This window comes from Sciurus carolinensis, chromosome 8 (assembly GCF_902686445.1).
Source record: "Sciurus carolinensis chromosome 8, mSciCar1.2, whole genome shotgun sequence".
Classification (NCBI taxonomy): Eukaryota; Metazoa; Chordata; class Mammalia; order Rodentia; family Sciuridae; genus Sciurus; species Sciurus carolinensis.
Genome location: NC_062220.1, coordinates 4,859,588 through 4,882,783, shown reverse-complemented (window position 1 = coordinate 4,882,783; position 23,196 = coordinate 4,859,588). Strand labels below are relative to the sequence as shown.

General features: G+C 40.4%; 1 protein-coding gene across 1 annotated transcript in view; it reads right to left on the bottom strand.

The window, feature by feature from the left end:
• Positions 1–21,666, bottom strand: part of Xrcc2 (X-ray repair cross complementing 2) — a 28,344-nt gene extending 6,678 nt beyond the window's left edge. Inside the window, exons 1-2 of the mRNA XM_047561684.1 lie at positions 21,562–21,666; positions 5,951–6,032 (exon numbers count right to left, since the gene is read on the bottom strand). Coding sequence (XP_047417640.1) covers positions 5,951–6,032; positions 21,562–21,600 — 121 coding nt within the window. The 5' untranslated portion in view covers positions 21,601–21,666. The remainder of the gene's footprint in view (positions 1–5,950; positions 6,033–21,561) is intronic.
• Between the last annotated feature and the right edge of the window lie 1,530 nt (positions 21,667–23,196).

Sequence of the window (23,196 nt, the reverse complement as noted above, 5' to 3'; positions counted from 1 at the left end):
GCGTGCTACTATTCCTTAGGAGTATTTGTCCAACTAGTTGTACAGCTATAGGATTGACGATAGTTTTAAGTACACATTTTTGTAGTGACGAAATGTTTTCAGTTTCCTAATGTAGACATGCCACAAATCCATTTTAGTATGTCAATGTCAGTTTCATAATGTTCACTTTATTTTTTTAAATTTAGTTTTATTTTTTAAAATCCCCCCCAGTTTTATAAGGCATAATTGACAAAAATTTTAAGTATATATTTACAGTGTATAAGGTAATATTCTGATTATATACTGTGAAGTGATTAACATTCACATCACAAACAAATCATTTTTTGAAACTAAGCAATTTTCAAGCACAGAATACATTACTAACTATGCAGCCACCATGCTGCGCAGCATATCTTCAGAACTCACTCATCCTAGCTGTAATTTCACCAGTTCACCCTGACCATCCCCATGCCCCACAGCCACCACCCTAGTCTCTGCTTCTGTAGGTTCCACCCGTAAGACCATGCAGTATTTGTTTTTCTGTGTCTGGCTTTTCTTTCTTTGTTTTTTTCTTGGTACTGGGGATTAAACTCAGGGGCACTCAACCACTGAGCCACATCCCCAGCCCTATTTTGTATTTATTTAGAGACAGGGGCTCACAGAGTTGCTTGGCACATCTTGTCATAATGCTCACTTTAATAACACACTTCCCTATAGAATGAATACAAAGGCAGTTCAGTTTTTTAAAATTATTTATATATATATTTTTAGTTGTTGATGGACCTTTATTTTATTCATTTATATGCAAACCCAGTGCCTCACACATGCTAGGCAAGCGCTCTACCACTGGGCTACAACCCAGCCCTGGCTGTTCAATTTTGTCTAAAACGTTTTATCAAAACTTGACTTTTATCATTGATGGTTTAAGGTTTTGTTTGGCTAACAGATCTGCTGTACAAGTGATACTACAGCAGTCCTTCAAGCTGAATGAAAAGACAGTAGACAGTAACTCAAATCTAATGAGAAAAGCAAACAGGTAATTAGAACTATGTAGGTAAACATAAAAGGCAGCATAAATGTGTTTTATATTTTAACTTTCATCTATCTGATTTAAGAAATAACCATTTTTTATGGAAATATTTCTATTTATTTCACAGAAACGTAAAACACGTCACAAATTTTCATGTCATTCTCGTGCAAGGGGGCACACTAATACTCTGTCTCACTCCAGTTTTAGTATGTGTGTGGCCAAAGTAAGTACAATTTAAATTAATTCAGTAATATAGTAAATATGTTAATAAAGATATAATTGGTAACTGCCGAAAGCAGGGGTAATGACTGTATCTACAAAGTAGTAAAGCTTTTATCAAGGTGGTATTAATCCAAACTAGATTTTTTTAATTTTATTTTTTTTAGTTGTTGATAGACCTTTATTTTTAAATTTATTCATATGTGGTGCTGAGAACCAAACCCAGTGCCTTGCACGTGCTAGGCAAGTGCTCTGCCACTGAGCTACAGTCCCAGCACCCAAACTAGATTCTTACAATTTAAGAAGTTAACTCTAATTCCAGGGCAATAATGAGAAAAATAGTTCAAAAAAATTGTAAAGAGAACACCAAGCGTATTACAATGGTGGACTATAAAATATCTGAAACGAAAAGAAAACAATAAAGGAAGAAGAGAAAAATAGAAAAGACATCAGATGTATACAAAACAGCAAAATAATGGTCAGAAACTTTATTGTATCAGTAATTATACTAGTTGTACATAGATTAAATAGTTCAATTAAAACACAGAGATAGGCAGAATGGAATAAAAAACAACTACAAAAAAAAAAAAAAAAAAAAAAAGACCCAACTATATACTGCTGATAGTGCCCATAGTTTGAAATCCAAGTCACAAATGGGTGAAAATTAAAGAATAGGAAAAGAAATACCATGTAAGAGGTAACTAAAAAGACCTCAGGTTGTTATATTATTACCATACAAAAAACTAAATCTTATGACAGAAGTTTTTATTAAAGAAGAACTTTGTGTGGGAGGAGGTAAAAACACATGACAAGGGCTGGGGTTGTGGCTCAGTGGTAGCTCACTCGCCTAGCACACGTGGGGCCCTGGGTTCAATACTCAGCACCACATAAAAATAAAATGAAGGTATTGCATCCACCTACGACTAAACACACACACACACACGACACAAAACTTACTTACTAACCATTTTTAAGTATGTGGTTCAGTGGTGCTAAACATATTTCATATTGTTGTGAGACAGCTCTAGAACCTTTTCATCTTGCAAAACCAAAACACTGTGTCCATTAAACAACTCCCTTTCCTCCTTCTCCCCAGTCCCTGGTAACCACCATTCTACATTCTGTTTCTACAAATGCCATCTACTTAAGATATCTCATAAGCGGAATCATGCAGTCTGCATTGGATCCTTTCACTTGGCATAGGGTACTCAAGTTTCATCTGTGTTGCAGCATGTGACAGGACTTGTTTTTAAGGCTAAGTAACATTCTATTAGTGTTCATGTGTGTATGCGTATATACACAAACATGTATTTATGTGTGTATATATATATACACACTTTGTGTGTATACATATATACATTTACATGTAAATATAAAATTTATATACACATTCTGTTTATCCATGCAACCATCAATGGATATTTGGGTTGCTTCCACCTCTTGGCTACTATCAGTGGTGCTGCTGCTTTAAAAGATCTTGTTTTAAATTCTGAATATAAACCCAGAACTGGATCAGGTGGCAATTCTGTTTTTAATTTTTGGAGGAACCTTCATACAAGGATACACACAATGTAAGGGCAGCATCATTTTTCAATTCCACCAAAGGTGCTCCATAGTTCTAAGTTCTCCGTATCCTCATCGACACTTGTTGTATTTTTTTAAACAGCAGCTAACCTAATGAGTGTTCAGGACATTTTATAATGATAAATAGGTCAGCCAGCAACAAAACATAACAATAATAAACTTTTACATGCACAACACTACATGAAGCCAAAAGTGATAGAACCAAAGAAGAAACAGACAATGCAACAATAATCATTGGAGTCTTCAATAACCCACTCTCAACAATGAAGATCAGCCAGGAAACAGGAGATTCTACTAACACTAAAAATCAACTGGAACTAAGAAATATCAATACAACACTTTATCTTCTCAAGTACACACAGAAAATTCCCTAAAATAAACTACATAAGGCCACAAATCAAATCTCAATAAATTTAAATAGACTGAAACCTCAGAGGCATGTTCTTCCAATCAGAGAAGAATGAAAAGAGAAACCAGTAGCAAGTAACAAGAAGAAACTAAATCTTCTTGACCTTGGATTAGGCAATGGCTTCTTAGATATGATATCAAAGCATGAACAACAGAAGAAAAGATAAATTGGTGAGACTGTAAATTTGTGCAACCACTCTGGAAAGCAGTATGGAGATTCCTCAGAAAACCTAGAATGGAACCACCATTTGACAGTTATCCCACTCCTCGGAATATGCCCAAAGGACTTAAAGTCAGCAGACTAAACTGATACAACCATATCAATGTTCATAGCAGTTCAATTCACAATAACTTGGCTATGGAACCAACCTAGGTACCCTTCAATAGATGAATGGATAAAGAAAATGTGGTACATACACACAATGGAAAATGACTCAGTCATAAAAAAGAATGAAATTATGGCATTTGCTGGTAAATGGATGGAACTGGAGGCTAACATGTTCAGTGAAATAAGCCAATCCAAAAAACCAAAGGCTGAATGTTCTGATACGTGGATGCTGACTCACAATAGGCAGGGGGTGGGGAATGGAATGGAGGTTCACTGGATTGGACAGAGGGGAAGGAGGAATGGGAATGGAAAAGTCAATAGGATGAATTGGACACAACTTAACCCTATGTTCATATATGAATACACGACCAGTATAACTTCACACCATGTATAACCACAAGAATGGGAAGGTATACTCCATATATGTATGATATGTCAAAATACATTCTACTGTCATGTATAATTAAAAAGAATAAATTTAAAACAAAAAAAGGTAAATTAAACTTCACAAAAATTAACAATTTTTGTACTTCAATAGATACTATCAAGACAGTCAAAAGAAAACCCACAAATGGATGAAAATATCTGTAACATATATATTTAATAAAGGGTTTCTTTTACCTGTCATATGTAAAGGACTCTTAAAATTCAATAAAAAGGCAACTCAATATTTTTATTTTATTTTTATTTATTTTGGTACCAGGGATTGAACCCAGGGGCACTTAACCACTAAGCCACCTCCCGACCTTTTTTCTGAGACAGGATTTGGCTAAATTGCTCGGGGCCTCACTAAATTGCTGAGGCTGGCTTTGAACTTGTGCTCCTCCTGCCTCAGCCTTCCAAACCACTGAGACTACAGGGACGCACCACCGTGTCCAGCCCAATATTTTTAAATGAGCAAAGTTTCTGACACCTCTCCAAAGAAGATATGCAAACTGTAACTACAAGCAAAGATGCTCAACATCATTAGCCATCAGAGGAACATGAATCTCTATCATGATGGGATACCAGTTCACATTGACTAGGATGGCTACTATCACAGAGCCAGTTACAATTATTTCCAAGATGTGGGGAACTGGAACTGTCATACACTGCATTGTTGTTGACAACTTAAATGTAAAGCTACTTTGAAAACTAGTTTAGAAGTTTCTTTAAAGGTTAATCATAGTTACAAAATAACATCAATTCATAGTTACAAAATAACATCAATTCCGGTACTAGGTATTATCCAAGCAAACTGAAGACATCTATCCACAGATAAACTGTACAGTGAAAACCATAGCAGTATTATTCATAACAGCTAAAAAACGTTGGGCTGGAGTTGTGGCTCAGTGGTAGAGCTCTTGCCTGGCACATGTAAAGCACCAGGTTCGATCCTCAGCACCACATAAAAATAAATAAATAAAATAAAGGTATCATGTCCATTTACCAAAAAAAAAATTTTTTTTAAATGTTAATAATCCAAATGCACATCGATTAATCAAAGGATAAACAAAATGTCAAACACTCCACAAGGAAATATTCGACCATAAAAATAAATGGACCTTTGATACAAGCTACTATAAAAACACTGAAAATATTATGTAAAGTAAAAGAAGTCAGTCAAAGACCACATGTTATGATTCCAATAATATGAACTACAAAGAAAGGGCAAATCTGGAGTTGGAAAGTGGATCAGTAGTTGCCTAGGGTTGACACAAGGGATGACTACTAATAGGAATGGGTTTCTTTCTCTCTCTATGGTGCTGGGATGGAACTCAGGACACTGTGCATGCCAGGCAAGCACTCTACCACTGAGCTACAGCCCCAGCCAGGATGGGATTCGTTAATACGGGGATGAAAATGTCCCAAAATCAATCATGGTGATGGTTAAAAAACTGTGTGACCAAACTAAAAATGAACAGCACACCCAATGAGCGAGTTACATACCTATAAAACTGTTATACTAAAGGAAACAAAATAACCCAAACACATCACCTTGTGTCTAAGTCTTTCTTAGTGTACAAGTACTAACAGAACTAGTAGTAGCTATTTTCTCTGCTGTAAAAAATACTAATAGAGCAAGTGGGCTTTCCTGCAGTTCTGCAAATTTCTAGAGAGAAAGAACAGAAATAAACAAATCATACTGACAAAACCCCCATAAATATTATTATGTGATGGGAAAAGAGAGGGAGGTCAATGTATACTCTAAGAATTTACTAAACATAAGCCAAACTTCATCTCATGTGATACAGATAAAGAAGTCTTAAAAGTTTTATTACAATGTTTTGCTACATTTTTCAACTGTACAGTTTAAATCTACTGAGCTAGGAGTATGCATGTATATATGAACATAGGTGGGGAAAACTTTCATGAAAGCTTAAGTTATGATACTATATTCTTATTTGAAGTTGTGTTTTTACCATGCACAGGTGAATCTTCATCAGCAAACAGATTTGGTTCTATTTCTTTCAAGGAACGTCTACCTTCAAGTCGGGCAAGGAGCTTACAAAAGAAAAAAGAAAGAAAACTCATTTACTTAAAAGATAAAAATCCTAGAATCTACATTTATAAATTTTTCTAACAATCCATAAACTTTATAATTTTGAGAATTGGAGAAAATATGAAATGGGAAATAAAACTTATGAGAAATACTGTGTTCTTTTATCCTTAAAATACTTCATTTCTATGGTGCAACTATTTCGTGTACAACCAGGGAAACGACAGTGTACAATGACTCAAAATAAATAAATTAAAAAAGTAAATAAAAGGCAATTCACTCTGAAAAAAAAAAAAAAAAAATTCACTTCTGTTTTCACACCAAATACTGCTGGCGTACAATGAGTCTGTGCCCTTGAAGGAATAGTCAACTTTAGGATATAGAGCCAAACTGGAAAAGATTTACCTTCAGTATACCTTATCATCTTACACACCTGTTATATAGTTTTCTACTTTAATTTGCCCTATTCTAACTGGCAGGGAAGGGATAAAAGAAAAGGGTGGAGGAAAACTTCTTTGAGGTGCTACCACCACTACTTGAAAGTTAAGTAGTAATCTGTTACACACAGGTGTACCAGGCATTCAGGACAATGCAGCCAAAGTACAGAGGTCATAAATAGCACTGTGGTGGGCAAGTTATAACAGACTCGAATGGCAGAGTTTGTGGTATGAAATAGGCAGGAAATAGTCCCAAGTCGAGAAGTCAGAGCCTGGAAGGCAGATGCCAGGTTTAAGAGCTTATCTCTAGCTTACAGACAAGAGCAAGGGATTGAAGCTCAACAGTGAGAAGTGATTTCCATAGTTAGCAGGGTAGATGGTGGGAACTCCAGACCCAGACTTCTAGGTCACTTCTCTGGGACTCAGGTTTCTCTTCTATAAAGCAAGGGTAACAAATGGCAACTCCCTCGACGAAGATGAGATGTGTTAAGTGTTGGGCATAAAGTAATCAGCACTATGTAAATGTGACCTATGACTGTATTTCAAACAGACTGTCCTGGTGGCTACTAGGGGGATAGACTTGAGGATGGTGAAACTGGTTAGGGAAAGAAGACTAGCATCTGTCACAATAACTGGAGGAGTGCCTGTACCATGACCGAAGTAGCTAGGATGACAGGAAGCAGTCAGTGACTTAAATGTCAATGAGGGTAAGTAAAGTAGAGGCTATGAAGGAAAGGTTCTTCTGTGGGAGTGCCTAGTAATAATGATCACGAGAGTCACAAATTTGTCCTGAGTTAATTTGAGTCTGATTTCATAGACCTACAGATCTTCCTAACCTCCTACATTGATGAACTTGATCTGTTTTTCACTGATGAGATTATTAGTTACTGTACTCATGGTTTTCAGAGACTGGCTGAAACACTAATTGTTTTTGTGTTAATTGTTTATTAAAAAAAAAAAAAAAAAAAAAAAAAAAAAGGAATGCTTCACTATCTTTACTGTTGTCTTAGTATGATCCCTGCCCTATGTGTGCCTTGTCCAGTCACCTGCCATCTGCCACTGTGGATCTCTGGACTGCTCTGATGTGGAACATCCTTAACTGTCCACACCCCACCTAATAGAGAACAAGGCCTTTGGGTTACTTCCACCAACTTCTCCCCCTTCCAGCAGGAAGTAGCTTGGAGATGTCGTCACCCACTTTCCATAGAAATGGAAGCTAGAAATTGACAGTGGGGAATTGTAACGGGGGTTCACATGATGCTTTGACTATAGCCCTTGTCACTCTGAAACTTACATGCTTTTTTTTTTTCTTTTCCCCTAACCACCTTCTCCCTGACCTTCTCCTCCCTCATCTCTCCTTCCTAACCTCATTTTCTCTGAATCATCTCTTTAAAAGCCCCCTGGTTCCTGCTGATGGGCAGAATCACAGCCTTTGGGACAGGAGTCCCCTGTATTTCTCCTTACTAGCAAAGCAATAAACCTTTTTCTCCAAATAAATAAATAAATAAATGTCAATGAGGGAGATATAATCAATGCTAACTCTCAAGTGTTCAGTAAATCAGCACAGATTTGACAATGCTCCTTCCATTACAAAAGAAGGAAAAATAAAACATATCACAAATAGGAGGAAAACAGTCACCGTTTATTTGCATTTCTTTTTTAACCAAAGCAAAAACCTTTAGAAGAAAAGGTACTTGCATGTTAATTTTTTTTTTAATTTTAATTTTTTGTGGTACTAGGGATGGAACCCAGGACTCCACATTCAATCCCTCTGCAAGCCCTCTGCCACTGAGCTACATTCCCAGCTCTTTCATTTTGAGACCAGGTCTGAGCCGCTGAGGCCGGCCTCAAACTTGTGATCTTTCTGCCTGGGAAGTAACTGGGATTACAGGTGTACACCATCTACATGTTAACAAATATTTGTTGAATTGTATTGTGTACAGAGCAAATACATTCCTACTTAAAAATACAGATGAACTTACCTTTGCTAGGTAAAATGGAGACTACAAAGATAAAGAAGATAATGAACCTACCCTCAAAGGACTTGCAAGCTAGTTCTAGGTCCTCTAGAAGAGACTATATTACAAAATGAAGTAAAGATGCAATGCTCAGCGTTAGAACAGCCTGAGAGCATGACCACAGTGAAAACCATCCTCAGAAAAATCTAAAAAACAGACACTTTACTTTTTTTATGGGGCTCACATTTCCACTGATTGCACCTAGTACAATCAAGGAAGTGGCATTGAGAAGTTAAGTACATATTGTTTTCTTCACCAGCATGAATACACAGAACAAAACTAGTTTTAGGTCAGAACATTTAATTTTATTAAATCATGACCCTTGGGTATACTTTTGAAAATATTCCTTATGAGGACATGGGAAGCACACTGTATAGCAAATAATTCAGCCTTGCCCAAAGACAGGGCTGGCCTTTGTCTCTGCTCATCTCTAAACCCTCAGAATGTCCTGCCTGACTGAAGCATCTGTAGCCCTGAGCTCACATGATACCAGGTCCTGTCTAAGTGACTGGAAGCTGTGTAGGCAGTTGACTACATCTATATGGCAGGGCCTCAAGACAGCTTCTGGACACCAGACACATGAATAACTAATTCTGTCCACTGTCACACATCAGTGCAAGGAAAATTCAGCCTTGTCCACAAATCCACTGTAAGACGATAACTGGAAGCTGTGTGTAGAACTCCCCTGGACTTTAACCCACATTTTTGCACTACGGTAAACTATGACAAGTGCCACAGACTTCAGGGAATTCTGAATTCTTCTAGTGACTTACTGTCAACTTCACTAGCTGAAAGATGCCCAGGTAGCTACTAAAGCATTATTTCCGGGTGTGTCTCTTTCCAAAGAGATTAGCATTTCATCAGCAGATTGAGTAAAAATCAATCTACCCTTACCCATGTGGGTGGGCACTATCCAATCCTTCAAAGGCCCAAATAGAAAAAGGCAAAGGAAGGGTGAGTTCTCTTTCCTTCCTTAGACCAGGACATCCATTTTCTCCTGCCTTGATTCTTGAGGTCAGATTCTGGGGATAACATCAGCACCCACCCATGTACGCCAAGGTTTTAGCCTTGAACTGTGACTCACACCTTCTGATTCCAACTGAATTATACAACCAGTTTTCTCGACTCTCTAGGTTGTTGTCATCATATCTGGTATGTCTCAGCCTCCATAATCATACAAGCCAATTTCCATAATAAATCTATGATATCTACCTATCCATCATATTGGTTGTTTCTGTTTTGGTACCAGGGATTGAAACCAGAAGTGCTTAACTCCTGAGAAACATCCCTGGCCCTTCATATTTTTTACTTTGAATCAGGGTCTTGCTAAATTGCTTAGGACCTTGCTAAGTTGCTAAGGCTGGTTTTGAACTTGTGACCTTCCTGCCTCAACCTCTCAAGCTGCTGGGATTACAATGCACCACTGTGCTCAGTTATTGGTTGTTTCTTGAACCCCAACTTGTACAACCAGTATTTCCAAAGTTCCAAATCATGATGTGAAATCATTCTTAGGCAAAATATTTACCCAAAGTATAAGATCAATTACCCTTGTGCAGTGGTGCACACCTGTAATCCCAGCAACTAAGGAGGCTAAGGCTAGAGAACTTTCTAGTGTGTCAAGTCAGCCTCAGCAACTTAGCAAGGCCTTTCTCCAAAAACAAATAAAGGGCTGGGGATGTAGCTCAATGGTGGAGCATCCCTGGGTCAAATCCCCAGGACCACACACACACACACACACACACACACACACACACACACACAAGTATAAGATGTATCAATGAATTTTAATGTATGAAAAGATACATAAAATTTTACATTGTACATTGCAATTAACCCTTAGAAATTATACTAGTGAAGCTTTGGAGCAGTACCAAAGAATATCCAGTTATCTTGAAATGCTCCTCCCCTTTATAACTACCCATCTTTGATAGGACAGGTCTTCATAGACTTATTTAACTAGAACAATACACTGTAATAAACTGGATACAGGAAATAAACTCAGTTAACTTTTATTAAGCCATACATTAAAAAGATTTACAAATACATATAACAATGTACTTTTTTCATTGAATTTGTTTAGGAAAATGTAATTATTGTTCATAAAGATATATATTATTAATAATATTCAATGGGTTCATTATTGTCACTTGTAGATGAAGATAATTTTAAAATTTCTATTTTACTGACAGATAATAACCCATATAAACAAAAGCTGTTTGAAACCCTCAATAATTTTTAAATGCTTAAAGCAGTCCTGAGACCAAAAAGTATAAGGACCACTGACTTCCAGGTTTCAGAGTTCAGCTTGAAAATAAGAGAAACTTTCAGACAAGATGGAACACAGAATATATAAAACAACTCTTAAATATCTTTAAAAGCTTGTGCACAAATTTATCAGAATTAACTTATGAAATTATTCTAATTGTTTACTCTCATCACTCAAAACTTCCCTCTAATAATTTGTAATATAATATTCAAGACAGTATTATAATTTTGTTGATACAACTCTTGGACAAAGATGGTATTACTCCCCCTAATTATCTACCTGACTCAGCCAACGTGTATCTGATTTTCCACTGTTATTAAAAATCAAATTCACTTTCAAAGAAGGAAAACTGCACCATTGAGAATATTCACAATCATGTTTTACAATGTCAAAGCAGAATATACCAAATACAAAAGGGTGACAGGATCTGTCAGAACTTTGAATTAGATGCACCCTTAGGTTTAGGCTTAGAAATAATGGACAGTCTCACTACTTCATAGAAGTCAGTCTGTGAGACAAGAATTCCCAAACTTAGTAGAAAAGACCCTTAAAATCTGGCATATACTTGACTGGTTGTTATAAAAAATTGAAATTGATGTTGCCCAGATTTAAGGAATGGGTGAAAAGAAGTCAGGAATATTCAACCTGTGGTTTCAGAAGGGAAAGAAAGTTTGAGAAGTGATTAGTTCTGCTGACCTCTTATAAGAAATAAGTTCTGCTTGACATGATAGTTTAATCCTTCTGAAGACTGACCTACCAGAACCAGAGTTTGGTGGCTACTAGAGTTTGGATCTTCAATGTCCCCCGAAGGCCTTGTGTTCAAGGTGTGGTCCCCAACCTGTGACACTACTGGGAGGAGGTGGAACTTTAGGAGGTGGGTCTGGCGGAAGGGAGTTAGATCACTGGAGGTGTGCCCTCAAAGGAGATATTGGGATGTTGGTTCCTCCTATTTTTGCTTTTTGGCCACTGTGAGGTGAGGCAATTCCTCTGCTATGCCCTCCTACCATGATATATTTGCTTCACTTCAGGTTCGAAGACCATGGGCCAAGCACCCATGAGCTGAAACCTCACGAACTGTGAGCAAAAATAAACTTTTCCTCCTTTCCCTAACCCTAAATTGTTTATCTCTGGTATTTTATTTTACTTATTTATTTATTTACTTATTTTTGGTACCAGGTATTGAACCCAGGGGCACTTTACCACTGAGCCACCTCCCAGTCATTTTTATATTTTATTAGAGACAGGTCTTGCCAAGTTGCTGAGGCTGGCTTTGAACTCACAATCATCCTGCCTCAGCCTCCTGAACTGCTGGGATTATAGGCATGCCTCACCACACCTGGCTTCAGTTATTTTATTACAGTGATAGCAAGCTGACTAACAGTGAAGACAACCATTAGGATAACTCAAATATAGCGGGGGACAGGCTCCAGGAACACACGGAAGTCAAAATCCACATGTGCTCAAGTCCCTTACATAAACTGGCATATTTGCACACAGCATACCACATCCTCTTGTAGAACTGAAATCATCTCTAGAATCACTACATCCCTATAACCATGTAGAGCCTATGTAAAGCATGGTTTAGAGAGTAATGACAAGAAAAAAGATCTGTATATATTTAGAAAAGACACAAGTATTTCTGATCCATGGTTGATCTAATCCATGGAGCAGAACACACAAGTAAGGAAGGTCAGCTGTACTTCTTGATTCCTTAAGCAAACTTTCTGAGGTGGAGCTTCCTAACTAGGAAAGGACACAATGGCTACAACAACATCATTCTGTTGGCTTCACTAATATTGTTAATTAATAGATATGGCATTTGGATTGAGTCAGTATCTGCTAGGTTTTATTGGTGTATTTTGTGGTATCAGCGATACATATTTTATACACATTATCTTCTTTGTCACATTACCCAATTTGTTGTTATTCAATTTTTCATATAAGAAAACTAGTAAATTTCACAGTCAGAATTCAACCAAGATCTCTTTGACTCCCAAAGCCTAGAATTTTCCTACTATGCCATCCAACCCCAGAGTCATAGTCACTGACTCTAACCAACTTTGAGTACAGGAACTAAACTGAACTTTTGAACCTACTATGCTGCAGGTGAAATCTGACATCCTGTGTAGGCAACTAACTGCTCTGAACCACCTCTTAGTTCAAACTTTAATCCCAACAAAGAGCCCAGCACTACTAGAACAAGTATACAGTCTGCAAAAGGGGTAATATTCAATTATATAGAGATTCATTGGTGAACATTTCATGCAAAAATCAAATGAGTTCTAGGAGAGGCAGGTGAAGGATAAACAGATATAGCAGAAAGAGTTGCTATCCTCAAAGAATTTAATGGGGAGAATCAAAGGACTAAAAATAAGTATAATAAAATTATGTAGGAGCTATGATAGAAATATACATAAGGTACCATGGAAAGGGATGGTCCGTTCTACCTATGTCAAGGCATCTTTAATTCTGAATGAGAGGTTTAACACATACTGTATTTTTTTCAGCTACATATAGTAGTCCCCCTCTTGTATAGTTACCTGTAGTCAACCAATCTCTGATATTTAAATGGAAAAATTCCAGAAAAAAAAATATGAGTTTTAAAGTGTACACCATTCTAAGTAGTATGATGTGACACGCATAAATCATCCCTTCCTCCAGAGTATCCACACTGTAGATACTACCTGCCCATTAATTACTTACAGTAACCATTTGTTACCAGATCAACTATAATCCTTGAACACAAAGCCCAAGAGCAGTGATGCTGGCAAATTGTATATGTCCAAGAGAAGCACAAAAATGCTTCCTTTAAGTGGAAAGGGGAAAAATATGGTATGATCAAGTTTGCTAAGACCTCTGGTAAGAATAAACCTACTAGCTGTGAAACTGTAAAGAAGGAAAAATAAATTTGGCTAATTTTGCTGCTGCACCTCAACCTACAAAGTTAAAACCAAAGTACATGATAAGTGCTTAAGATGGAAATGGCATTAAATTTGTGTGTGTGTGTATAGGGGGAAAAAAGTAGTAGGGTTCTATACTATCCGTGGTTTCAGGCATCCATCAGGGGTCTTAGAACATATCCCCCACGATGGGGAATTGCTGTACAAAATGTACACTGATGGGTGAAAAAAATTTTTTCTATCTGTAATCTCCTTACCCTATTCCTTCAATTAAATCCCTTAAGGTCTAGACTACTGAATGAATGAAAATTCTATGCATTTTCAAGGCCTCTTCCTTCATGACGCTATTTCCATACTTAAGAAGACATTACCAAGCCAGGCACAGTGGTAACTTGTAATCCTAGCTACTTGGGAGGCTGAGGCAGGAGGATCATGATTTTGAGGCTAGCCTGGGCAACACAGTAAGACCCCATCTCAAAAAAACAAAACAAAAAGCATGTTACTGGCCTGTCTCCCTTTACTGGAATGTAAACACTTTAAAGGAAAAAGATCTTGGCTTACCACTGCCAATTCCAAAATGCAATGCTTTATGCTTGGCAAAAACTTAGCCTGCTAATTTAAAGGTAAATAGAGCACAGGCAAGCAGAACTGGGGAAAGAATGAAGAGTATAAAGAATCTCTAACTGTGATGTGACATATCATGTTTGCATAATCTATGTAAACTTCTATTAAAAGTCAAGGTGTATTCTTATGGCTATCATCAAGATTCTTTTTTTTTTTTTTTTTTGCGGTGCTGGGGATTGAACCCAGGTCCTTGGGCTTGCAAGGCAAGCACTCTACCGACTGAGCTATCTCCCCAGCCCCTCATCAAGATTCTTAACACGCACTGATAAGAGTCCATTTTAGAGGGGGTAAATCTTTAATGTCTGTTAACTAGAACACATATCACATAGATTTTTTTTAAACATAATTTAGTTATGGAAACACCTTTTCATTAAAGGAAGCACTTTATTGCTTCTACTAGAGCAAGAAGAGCACTTAAAATGAACCAGAAATGAATGACATTGAGGCAAATGTGTATAAGACTCACTGGTTAAAAGTCCATTCCCCTCTCCCTTGGCCTTTTGTGATTAAATCTATTTGCAGATGGACCCCTGCAGTGGTTTAGAACCAGTGTAAACAATATAAAACACCACCTAAAAGCAAATATCCGGCTGGGGGTGTAGCCCAGTGGTAGAAAGCCTGCTTAGCATGCAAGAGGCACTGGGTTTGATCCCTAGCACCACACACAGAAAAAAGCAAACATCCTAAATCAAATATTCACAACCCTACCTTGTAAGAGGCCCAGCTGAATCAATTCTTAGTAGTTTTACTACTGATATGCAGAGGAAATTACTTTAAGAAAAATGTATATGTAACTAGTTGTATACACAAGAGAAGCGGCTGGAATGAATAAGAAGGCAAGGGGAAGAAGCCTTAATACGTACATAAGCAATATAAAGTGTGGTCCTCAGCATGGACATTCCCTAGAATTAGAGGGCAGTCCTCTTCACATAGGAAATAAGACCCTCAGTCACTCTGAAAATTCAGATGCCCTTTAGTGTAGAGGACCGGGCTTGACCCTTGAATCAAGCATTTGTCTAAATCATATGGAAAAGGCAACTGTTATTCCATAGTACATGATTAAATTTTATTGTTTCTAAGTATATTCCCAAAAAGGCTGCTGCTTTCATAATTACTTTTTTAAAAAAGAAAGAATGCTGAGGTTAGGGTTGGGGTTTGGTAGTAGAGTGCTTGCCCAGCATGTGTGAGCCACTAGATTCAATTCTTAGCACCACATGTAAATAAATAAATAAACAAACAAATAAATAAAGATCCATCAACAATGAAAAAATTTTAATAAAAAGAAATAATGCTATTTGAAAATGAAAAACAGATAAAAAGTGAAGCACAAAGTATATATATCTACTTTAAGCAGCATTAATTTCTAGCAGAATTTATAAGAACAAACTTTGACCTTAGGATGTTACAACAAATTAATTAATAATTCCAGTAAGTGCATACTTAAGATTTCATCAGAAAGTTATATACTCTGCTTCAAAACTTCATTTGGACAGAAAAATCAACTACATGCAAGTTCGTAGCAAGAAATGGGAAAGCACACAATCAAAACTGTAAGAGCTTTTGATGGTCGAATGCCACGAGCCTACTTGTAAGAGAGAAACTCCGATGGACAAACACTTCTGGGGTACTCTCCCTCCTCTTTCCAATGTCCCTGGGGAGAAGGATTCTTCTAATGGGCAATGGTAACAGCAGGAATAAAGACATGTGCTGATCTGCTCCTTACTCTTTAACAGCTTGCCTGCATAAAGTAGGCATTCTCCTGGGTTCCTTCAGTCCTAAGTTTGACAAAGGCAGGTCCTTCAGAGGGAAGGGAACTTTTTTTTTTTGGTGCTGGGGATTAGAACCCAGGGCCTTGTGCGTGCAAGGCTGGCACTCTACCAACTGAGCTATAACCCCAGCCCCTGGGAACTTTTTTTTTTTAGGAGTCATGTGATCAACAGTGGAGGTCCAGAATGAAGATGACATAGAAAGGATGCTGCCGCACTGGCAACACAAAGGCCAACGATAACTATGACAAGGTGTACTTTCAGTGGAAAATGAGGAGAAAAGCTAAAGGGGAGGACTGAAGGGAAGAGGCTGAAACAGAGAGAACTATAAATATGTTGAAGTGAACCCCACAATTATGTGCAACTGTGATGCACTTAAAAAAAAAAAGGGAGACAAGAAGTGGAGACCGAGGGCAGAAATACCGCTGCCATTCAGAGCACAGGAATGAACTGGGCGTGGCAGGGCACCGAGGTTTTGTTTTTGCCTACTGTTTTAAACTGGGATCCTGACGGGGAAAAAGATTGATAAGAAGATCAGAAGACAGGAAAATGACCATAAGTGTGGTACTAACGGCAGGAGTGATGTCCCTGAGGAGGGGAAAGGGATGGATGAAATTCTTACCACAAGTGGAGAAGTTGCTTTCAGGAGCAAAAATCAGTATTTTAAAGGGAGGGAATTCAAGAAAATCAGTATATATATTATTATCAATACAGATTTGATGAAAAAGCAGGAGCTGGCATATTGATATTTGATAATGAAGACTTCAGAGCAAAGAAAATTACTAGAGACAAGGAAGGACATTACATAACAAAGGATCAAGCCACCAGAAAGACATAATGATCTTTAGAGTAGAGATATCAAACATCAGAGCCTCAAGATACGTGTAGCAAAACTAACAGAGCTGAAAGGAGAAGGAGACAAGTCCAATCACAGCTGCAACTTCAACACTCACTTCTCAGCAACTGGCAGGACTGCCAGACATACAATCAGCAGGACACAGACCTGAAACACTCCAGCAGGACCTCACCTAGAGAACGCCCCACCTAATAGCAGCAGGACACACAATTTTTCAAGCACCCATGGAACAAATTCATTGACAAAAAATGTCCTGGGCCATAGAACACATAACAAATGTAAAACAATCAAAATCAAATAAAGTGTGTTCTGACCACAATGGAAAAAAACTAGAAATCAGTACCAGAAAGACAACAGAAAAAATTAAGGGAGTTCTTATCAAATGTCTTGTATTTTCTCAATGACTCCAGGCAAGGTAGAAAGAAGAGGGAAGAGGGAAGAGAAAGGCGTGAAATTCAACCATTAAACACAAACTGAGTACCTACTATAGGCCAAACACTACAGTAGACATGGCACCAAAGGCGTAAACCCAATAGGAAGCCAAATTTGCTCTCACGAACCCTCAATGCCAAGGATGGGAGTTAAAAAGTATGACAACATAAAATGAAATAAAATGTCAGGTGTGTTTAGTGTTAATATACGAAGAAGAGTGAGGCAAAAAGCAGCAGACAAAATCACAAGGGCAGGAGAGCAGACCACAGGTGCCCTGTGTGTACACACTGGGTAAGTGGAGAGGGGGAAGAAGAGAGTACCCAGGAGGCCACTGCAAAAAAGTAGATTGTGGTGACAGGGCCTGGGAATGGCGGCAGTACAGCAGAGAAAAGTGGCCAAATCCAAGATACCAGTCGAGGGTACAGGAGATAGGATTTGCTAATGAAGTGGAGTGATGTAAGATCCAAGAGAAAATGCAGATTCTAGGACAATTCCCACTTGTCTGACTATGCTGCAGGTGGATGCAGTTGCCATTTAACGTGATGGGAAGGTCTGAGGAGAAGGTTGAGGGTGAGTGTACATGTGTGGTGATAAATCAAGACTTCAGATAATGAAGTATAGTTTTAGTTAATGTAGAGTTTCGAGTTTAGTTTTTAACTTCCCCCACTGTCTTAATCTTGAAAAAATTTGAAACCTACAGTTAGGATTATATGAACATCCATACCCCTTCGCCTGGATTCATTAATTGCTAACATTTCACCAAATCTGCTTTAGCTTTTTCTTTTGCTGAATCACTTCCCCTCAAATACTTTAGCTCCTCAGAAAAGACATTCTCCAGCATAACCACATTACAACTGTAACCTCACTACTACATCCAGGACTCTTCTCTGATATATATACATTTCTTTGTAGTTTTCCTGGAGCCAGGATTCAATCAAAGATGAGCATGGTAAGTTTGAGAAGCCTAGGAAGCATACATTTAGCTATGTCAAGAAGAAAATAGAATATATTTATGCATTTGGACTTCGGGGATAAGGTCAGATTTGAAGATACATTCTGTGTGAGAATATGAATTACTCATGAAATGTTATTGGATTGAGTGCCCATTTGAAGTTGATTATTATAAATTTAAGGTGAAATTGATCTGCAGAGTTGTGTTTTTCTCTAGTCAGAGTTAAATGGGCAGAGACGCAATGACAATATACCTAACTATGGTTAGCTTAAGTAGGTTAGAGGTATAAAGAGGCAAGGAAATTTGTAGCCCTTATAATGAAGTAATTGTAAAGACAGCATGAATTCTATTCTGGGTGAAAAGGAAAGCAAAGATTGAAGGTGATAAGCATTGTTCTAAAAGTCTATGATTGTACAAAACCAATTACTATTTTAAAATAAATATTAAATATTTGTCATAGTTAATGTTTGCCTCTGGCAAAGAGGCCACCCTATATCTAAGAGAAGAAAATCAATCATCATAATCAATATTTATAATGTTTACTACACAAAACTGTATTTAGTGGAAAGGACACAAAGTACAGGAAATCACCTCCTAGAGGTAGAGCTGAAAAGGAAATAAGAAAGTAGGCTTCTACCCTCTTTTACAAAGGTAGAAGCAGAGTTTAATGATATCCTAAATCACAAAGCTTGTTCCTGACCAAAGTCCAGCACTGTCCATCCTGGCTTCCAAATTATGTTGTCAGAAAATTTCTGGGAGAACATAAAAATATTTACAGGATTGTCCTTGGTAAATGATAATGGGGATGGGGAAGTTCCCAACTTTTTCATTTTAGTACTATTGGAATTTTTTGTAATAAACATGTTCTACTTTAATAACAATAGGGTGGTTAGTTAAAAGAAAGAAAGGGGGACTGGGGACATAGCTCAGTTGGTAGAGTGCTTGCCTACAAACACAAGGCCTTGGGTTCAATCCCCAGCAGAGACAGAGACAGAGACAGAGAGAGACAGAGACAGAAAGAGAGAGAAGAGAAGAGAGAGGAGACATGAGAGAGAAAGCACAGTACCACTCTGCCATGCATAGCAACCAAAACTAGGCAGACACTTGCAACTTTTTATTCGGCAACTCCAAAACTCAAGACATCCCATCTTCTTTTTCTTTTGGTACTGAAGATTGACCCCAGGGCCTCACACACTCTAGGCAAGAGTTCACTGAGCTACATCTCCAACCATCTTCATTTATCTATTTTCTTGAGATGGAGACTTGCTGTTGCCTGGGAGGCCTCAAACTCCTGGGCTACAATGTTACTCCTGCCTAAGTCTCTTACATAGCTGGAATTACAGGCACACAATACATAGCACACTGCTATTTAACAACTATAAGCAAACGAAACCATGGGTGTCTTTTCTGATAAAAATTCCATTGCTAATTATATGAAGACATGGTTACAATGGATTCATTTATACCAAACTTTTTTCAAATGCTGTCTAAATTGATTGCTAGTATGTTTTCCACTTTGTGGCACCCTAGAATCTGTTCTAAAAATATTCTTTGCAATTTTGTTTTCTTGGTGATCCTATAAATGTCTCTTCCCTACCACTCACAGGAAAGGTGAACTCTTTTATAAGACTGTAATTCTAGTGAATTAAAATTTTTCAAGTAGCTTATTTGTTTTTGACAGAGCTTATGGCTTCAGGTATCTTCTTCAATGTAATTCCTCCAAGCAGAGCCCATAAAGCAGACAAATGTGCAAAGAAAGAAAACAATTAAGTAATAGCCACACAATTCCCAAAGACACAGAAAAAGAGGCTTAGTTGGTTTTGTTAAAAAGGAAAAAGAGGGTAGCACCAGTTACCTAGCTTCCTATTTTCTCTGTTCCACTTCAACCTACTCTGAATAATGAGCTAGATAACTCAGCTGATCTTCAGACAGACATGGTAAGTGAAGGATAAATGCAAGTACTTTGTTTCATAACGTTTCTGTACTGGACTTCCACTTTTTGGATGCTATGCTTGTTCTGCCTGTGAAAGTCATCTAAGTTTGACCTGGGTTTCAAATGATCATTTAAATTTTTATTTATTTATTTGGGTACAAGGGACTGAACCCAGAGGCCTTCAGATACTAAGCCACATACCCAGCCCTTTTTTATATATATTTTATTTAGACAGGGTCTCCCTAAGTTGCTTAGGGGCTCACTAAATTGCTAAGGCTGGCTTTGAACTCCTGATCCTCCCGCTTCGGCCTCCAGAACCCCTGGGATTACAGGCGTAGAACACTGTGCCCAACTAAATATGGCTTTAAGTGTAGCAGTTCTTAAACTAAACAGAGGCTTTACTCTTAAGGAGAGGTTGTCAAACTATGGCAACAGGTCAAATCCAAAAGGTTAGGAATGTGTTCATTTGTTTGCCAATTTATGCCTGCCTTCAGTTTAGAACAGCAGAGTCCAGCAGCTGTGACACAGACACAAGGCCTGCAAAGTCTAAATATTTCCTATCTGGTCCTCCACAGAAAGTCTGTTTACCCTTCAGAGACCACTTCCTCTTCCCCACTTGTATAGGAGATCCTTCCCAACACTGCATCCACTACTCCCTTTGTCCCGATTATGCAGAACTACTTGCAATCCCCCCAAACACTGCCCTTGCTGAACTCCGAACCATGCAGGTGCTACTCCCTCTGCTTCTCTTCCTCATGGTTCCACCTCAAATGGTCATTGAGGCTTCGGTCACTCCTGCCACTACTCTTCCACGATGCCAGCCCCTGCACTGGATGGCATGCTTCTACTGCATGAACTGTAGATTTCAAGGCTGCCTCCACTGCTCCTTTTTTGGTACCGAAGTTGTCTCTGGTTTCTTACCCCTACAGCTTGGCCGGTGGTCAACACACGGTAACCAATCAACATCTGGTTTGATCCCTGAATAAATTCTTGCAGGGCCTGAAACGGCTCGCGTGGCTCTGGAACGAATTCTGAGATAACAGGGACCTGGTGCCATAATCAGCCGCTGGTACCGGCGCAGCCTCCAGACGCTCCAGCAGGGCCCGCCTTCTGCTCGCTTCCTTGCCCAACGGGCGGTCTCATTTGGAGCCGCTCATTTGGGGCTTTCGGTCGCGACCAGGCGGCGAAGCACCGGAGTTTTTCGGTGCGCCGGGCGCGGTCGGGAAAGCCTCTGCTCGGCGCGCACTGCGGACTCCGAGCCCGCCCGGCGCCGGGGAGGGGCAGGCGGCACGCCCCCCACCCAGCGCCCGCGAGCCCCGCCCGCCCGGCGCCCCCACCCGGGACTCTCACCTCGGTCCCGGACTCAGCCCTACAGAAGTCACTGCACATCGCCCCGGAGGCCTGGCGCACGGGAGACTCAACTTTCCCGCCTCCGACGCCATTGACCGACGTCGTGGAAGACGCAGCCAGTCAGGGTCGCCGGCCGGCCTCCAAAGGGAGCGCGCGTGCGCACCGCGCAGGCCCGCGACCTCTGGGCGACGAGCATGCGCAGTCACGCTGCGGGCGCTCCGGGTGACGTCATTCTGCCGCGCCTCCGCCACGCCCTCGCGTCTCCTTGGAGACCGGAAGTCGGCTGGTGCCTTCATCTTGTCGGTCCTGAGCCTGGGCTTCTTTCAGTGAGGCAAAACCGGCGTCTTGTGTTTGGTCTTTTTAACTATTAAAATGCACTTACTGAGCAGGCGGCCGAGTGTGCCCACTCGGCCGAAGCCTCCGGGGGCCGTGCGTGATTGGCGGGCCGTTCCGGGGAGGTGCGGAGCTGGCCCAGCCTGCGGACTCGGCGCGGCCGCGTCAGGGCCGGAATCCTGCTGCTGTGGGCGGCGACGTCCGTCCGTTAGTCGCACGGTCGCCTGCCCGTGCTCGCCCGCCGCCCGCCACAGGGCCGCCCGCCGCCCGCGTCCTCTGCCGCGCGCTGCTTAGGACGCGGCCGGCGGAGTCGGCCCTGGGCTGCGGCAGGACCGGGCCGGCACGCGGCCGCTGGGCGCTCGGGAGCCCGGGTCGTGATAGCGGGTGGCGCGGGCTCGGCGCCCGGCGCGCTAGGTCGGCCTTCAGTCCTCAGGCCCCGGAGCTGCGGCCTCGCGCCCCCGCCTCGCAGACCAGGAGGCCGAGCAGCTCCGACCTGTGTTGCCGCGTCGACCAGACGGCGGTGGGTTCTCGGAGCAACGGGAAGTGTCAAGCAGACCGCGGTGCGGACGAAGGAGGAAGATGACAGTGCCTGATGTCACGCGCGCTCAGATGCCACGGGAAGCGTGGGGCGACTTGGCGGTTGGACGCGGTCTCCGGCCGGGCGGGTGGCACAGGCCTGCGATGCAGCCAGGCCGAGGCAGGCGGGTCGGCTTGAGACCAGCTTCAGCAACATAGCGAGACCTGCCTCAAAACAGAAATGGCAGGCTGGATTGCAGCTCTGCAATAGGAGGCCCTGGGTCCAGTGCCCAGGACGTGCACGCGCCTCGGGAAGGGTGTCTGTGGAGTTGGGAGGCGAAGAAGCAAGCTTGGAAAGCAGCGTCACAGACGAGCAGATGCCTCTTCCGCCATGATCAGAAACACAAAGTCAAAAACATGTGCAGATGCAGGTGAGTTACAGGTAAGAAGTTCAAAAAGGTGGAAAAGTTCTAGTCTGAGGACTTGTTTTTTCTTGGAAGTAGAAAGCAGAAAGCACGGTCATGTTCTGAGCCCAGTTAAATTCTTCATCTGAAAACTAAGGTGCACAACTAAGTATCAAAATGGTTGTTACCCTATCCACAGGCTCCATTAAAATCCTTCCTCAGAAAACCATCCTGGGTCCACTTAGTACACAGAGGAGTGGGTAAGGGAAGGACTAAAGCGTTATATGGTGGTGTGGGCGGGGGGCTGGGGATGGAGCCCAGGGCCTTGCGCATGTTATGCAAGCACCACCACCAACCTACATCCTCGGCCCCAAAGTGCAAT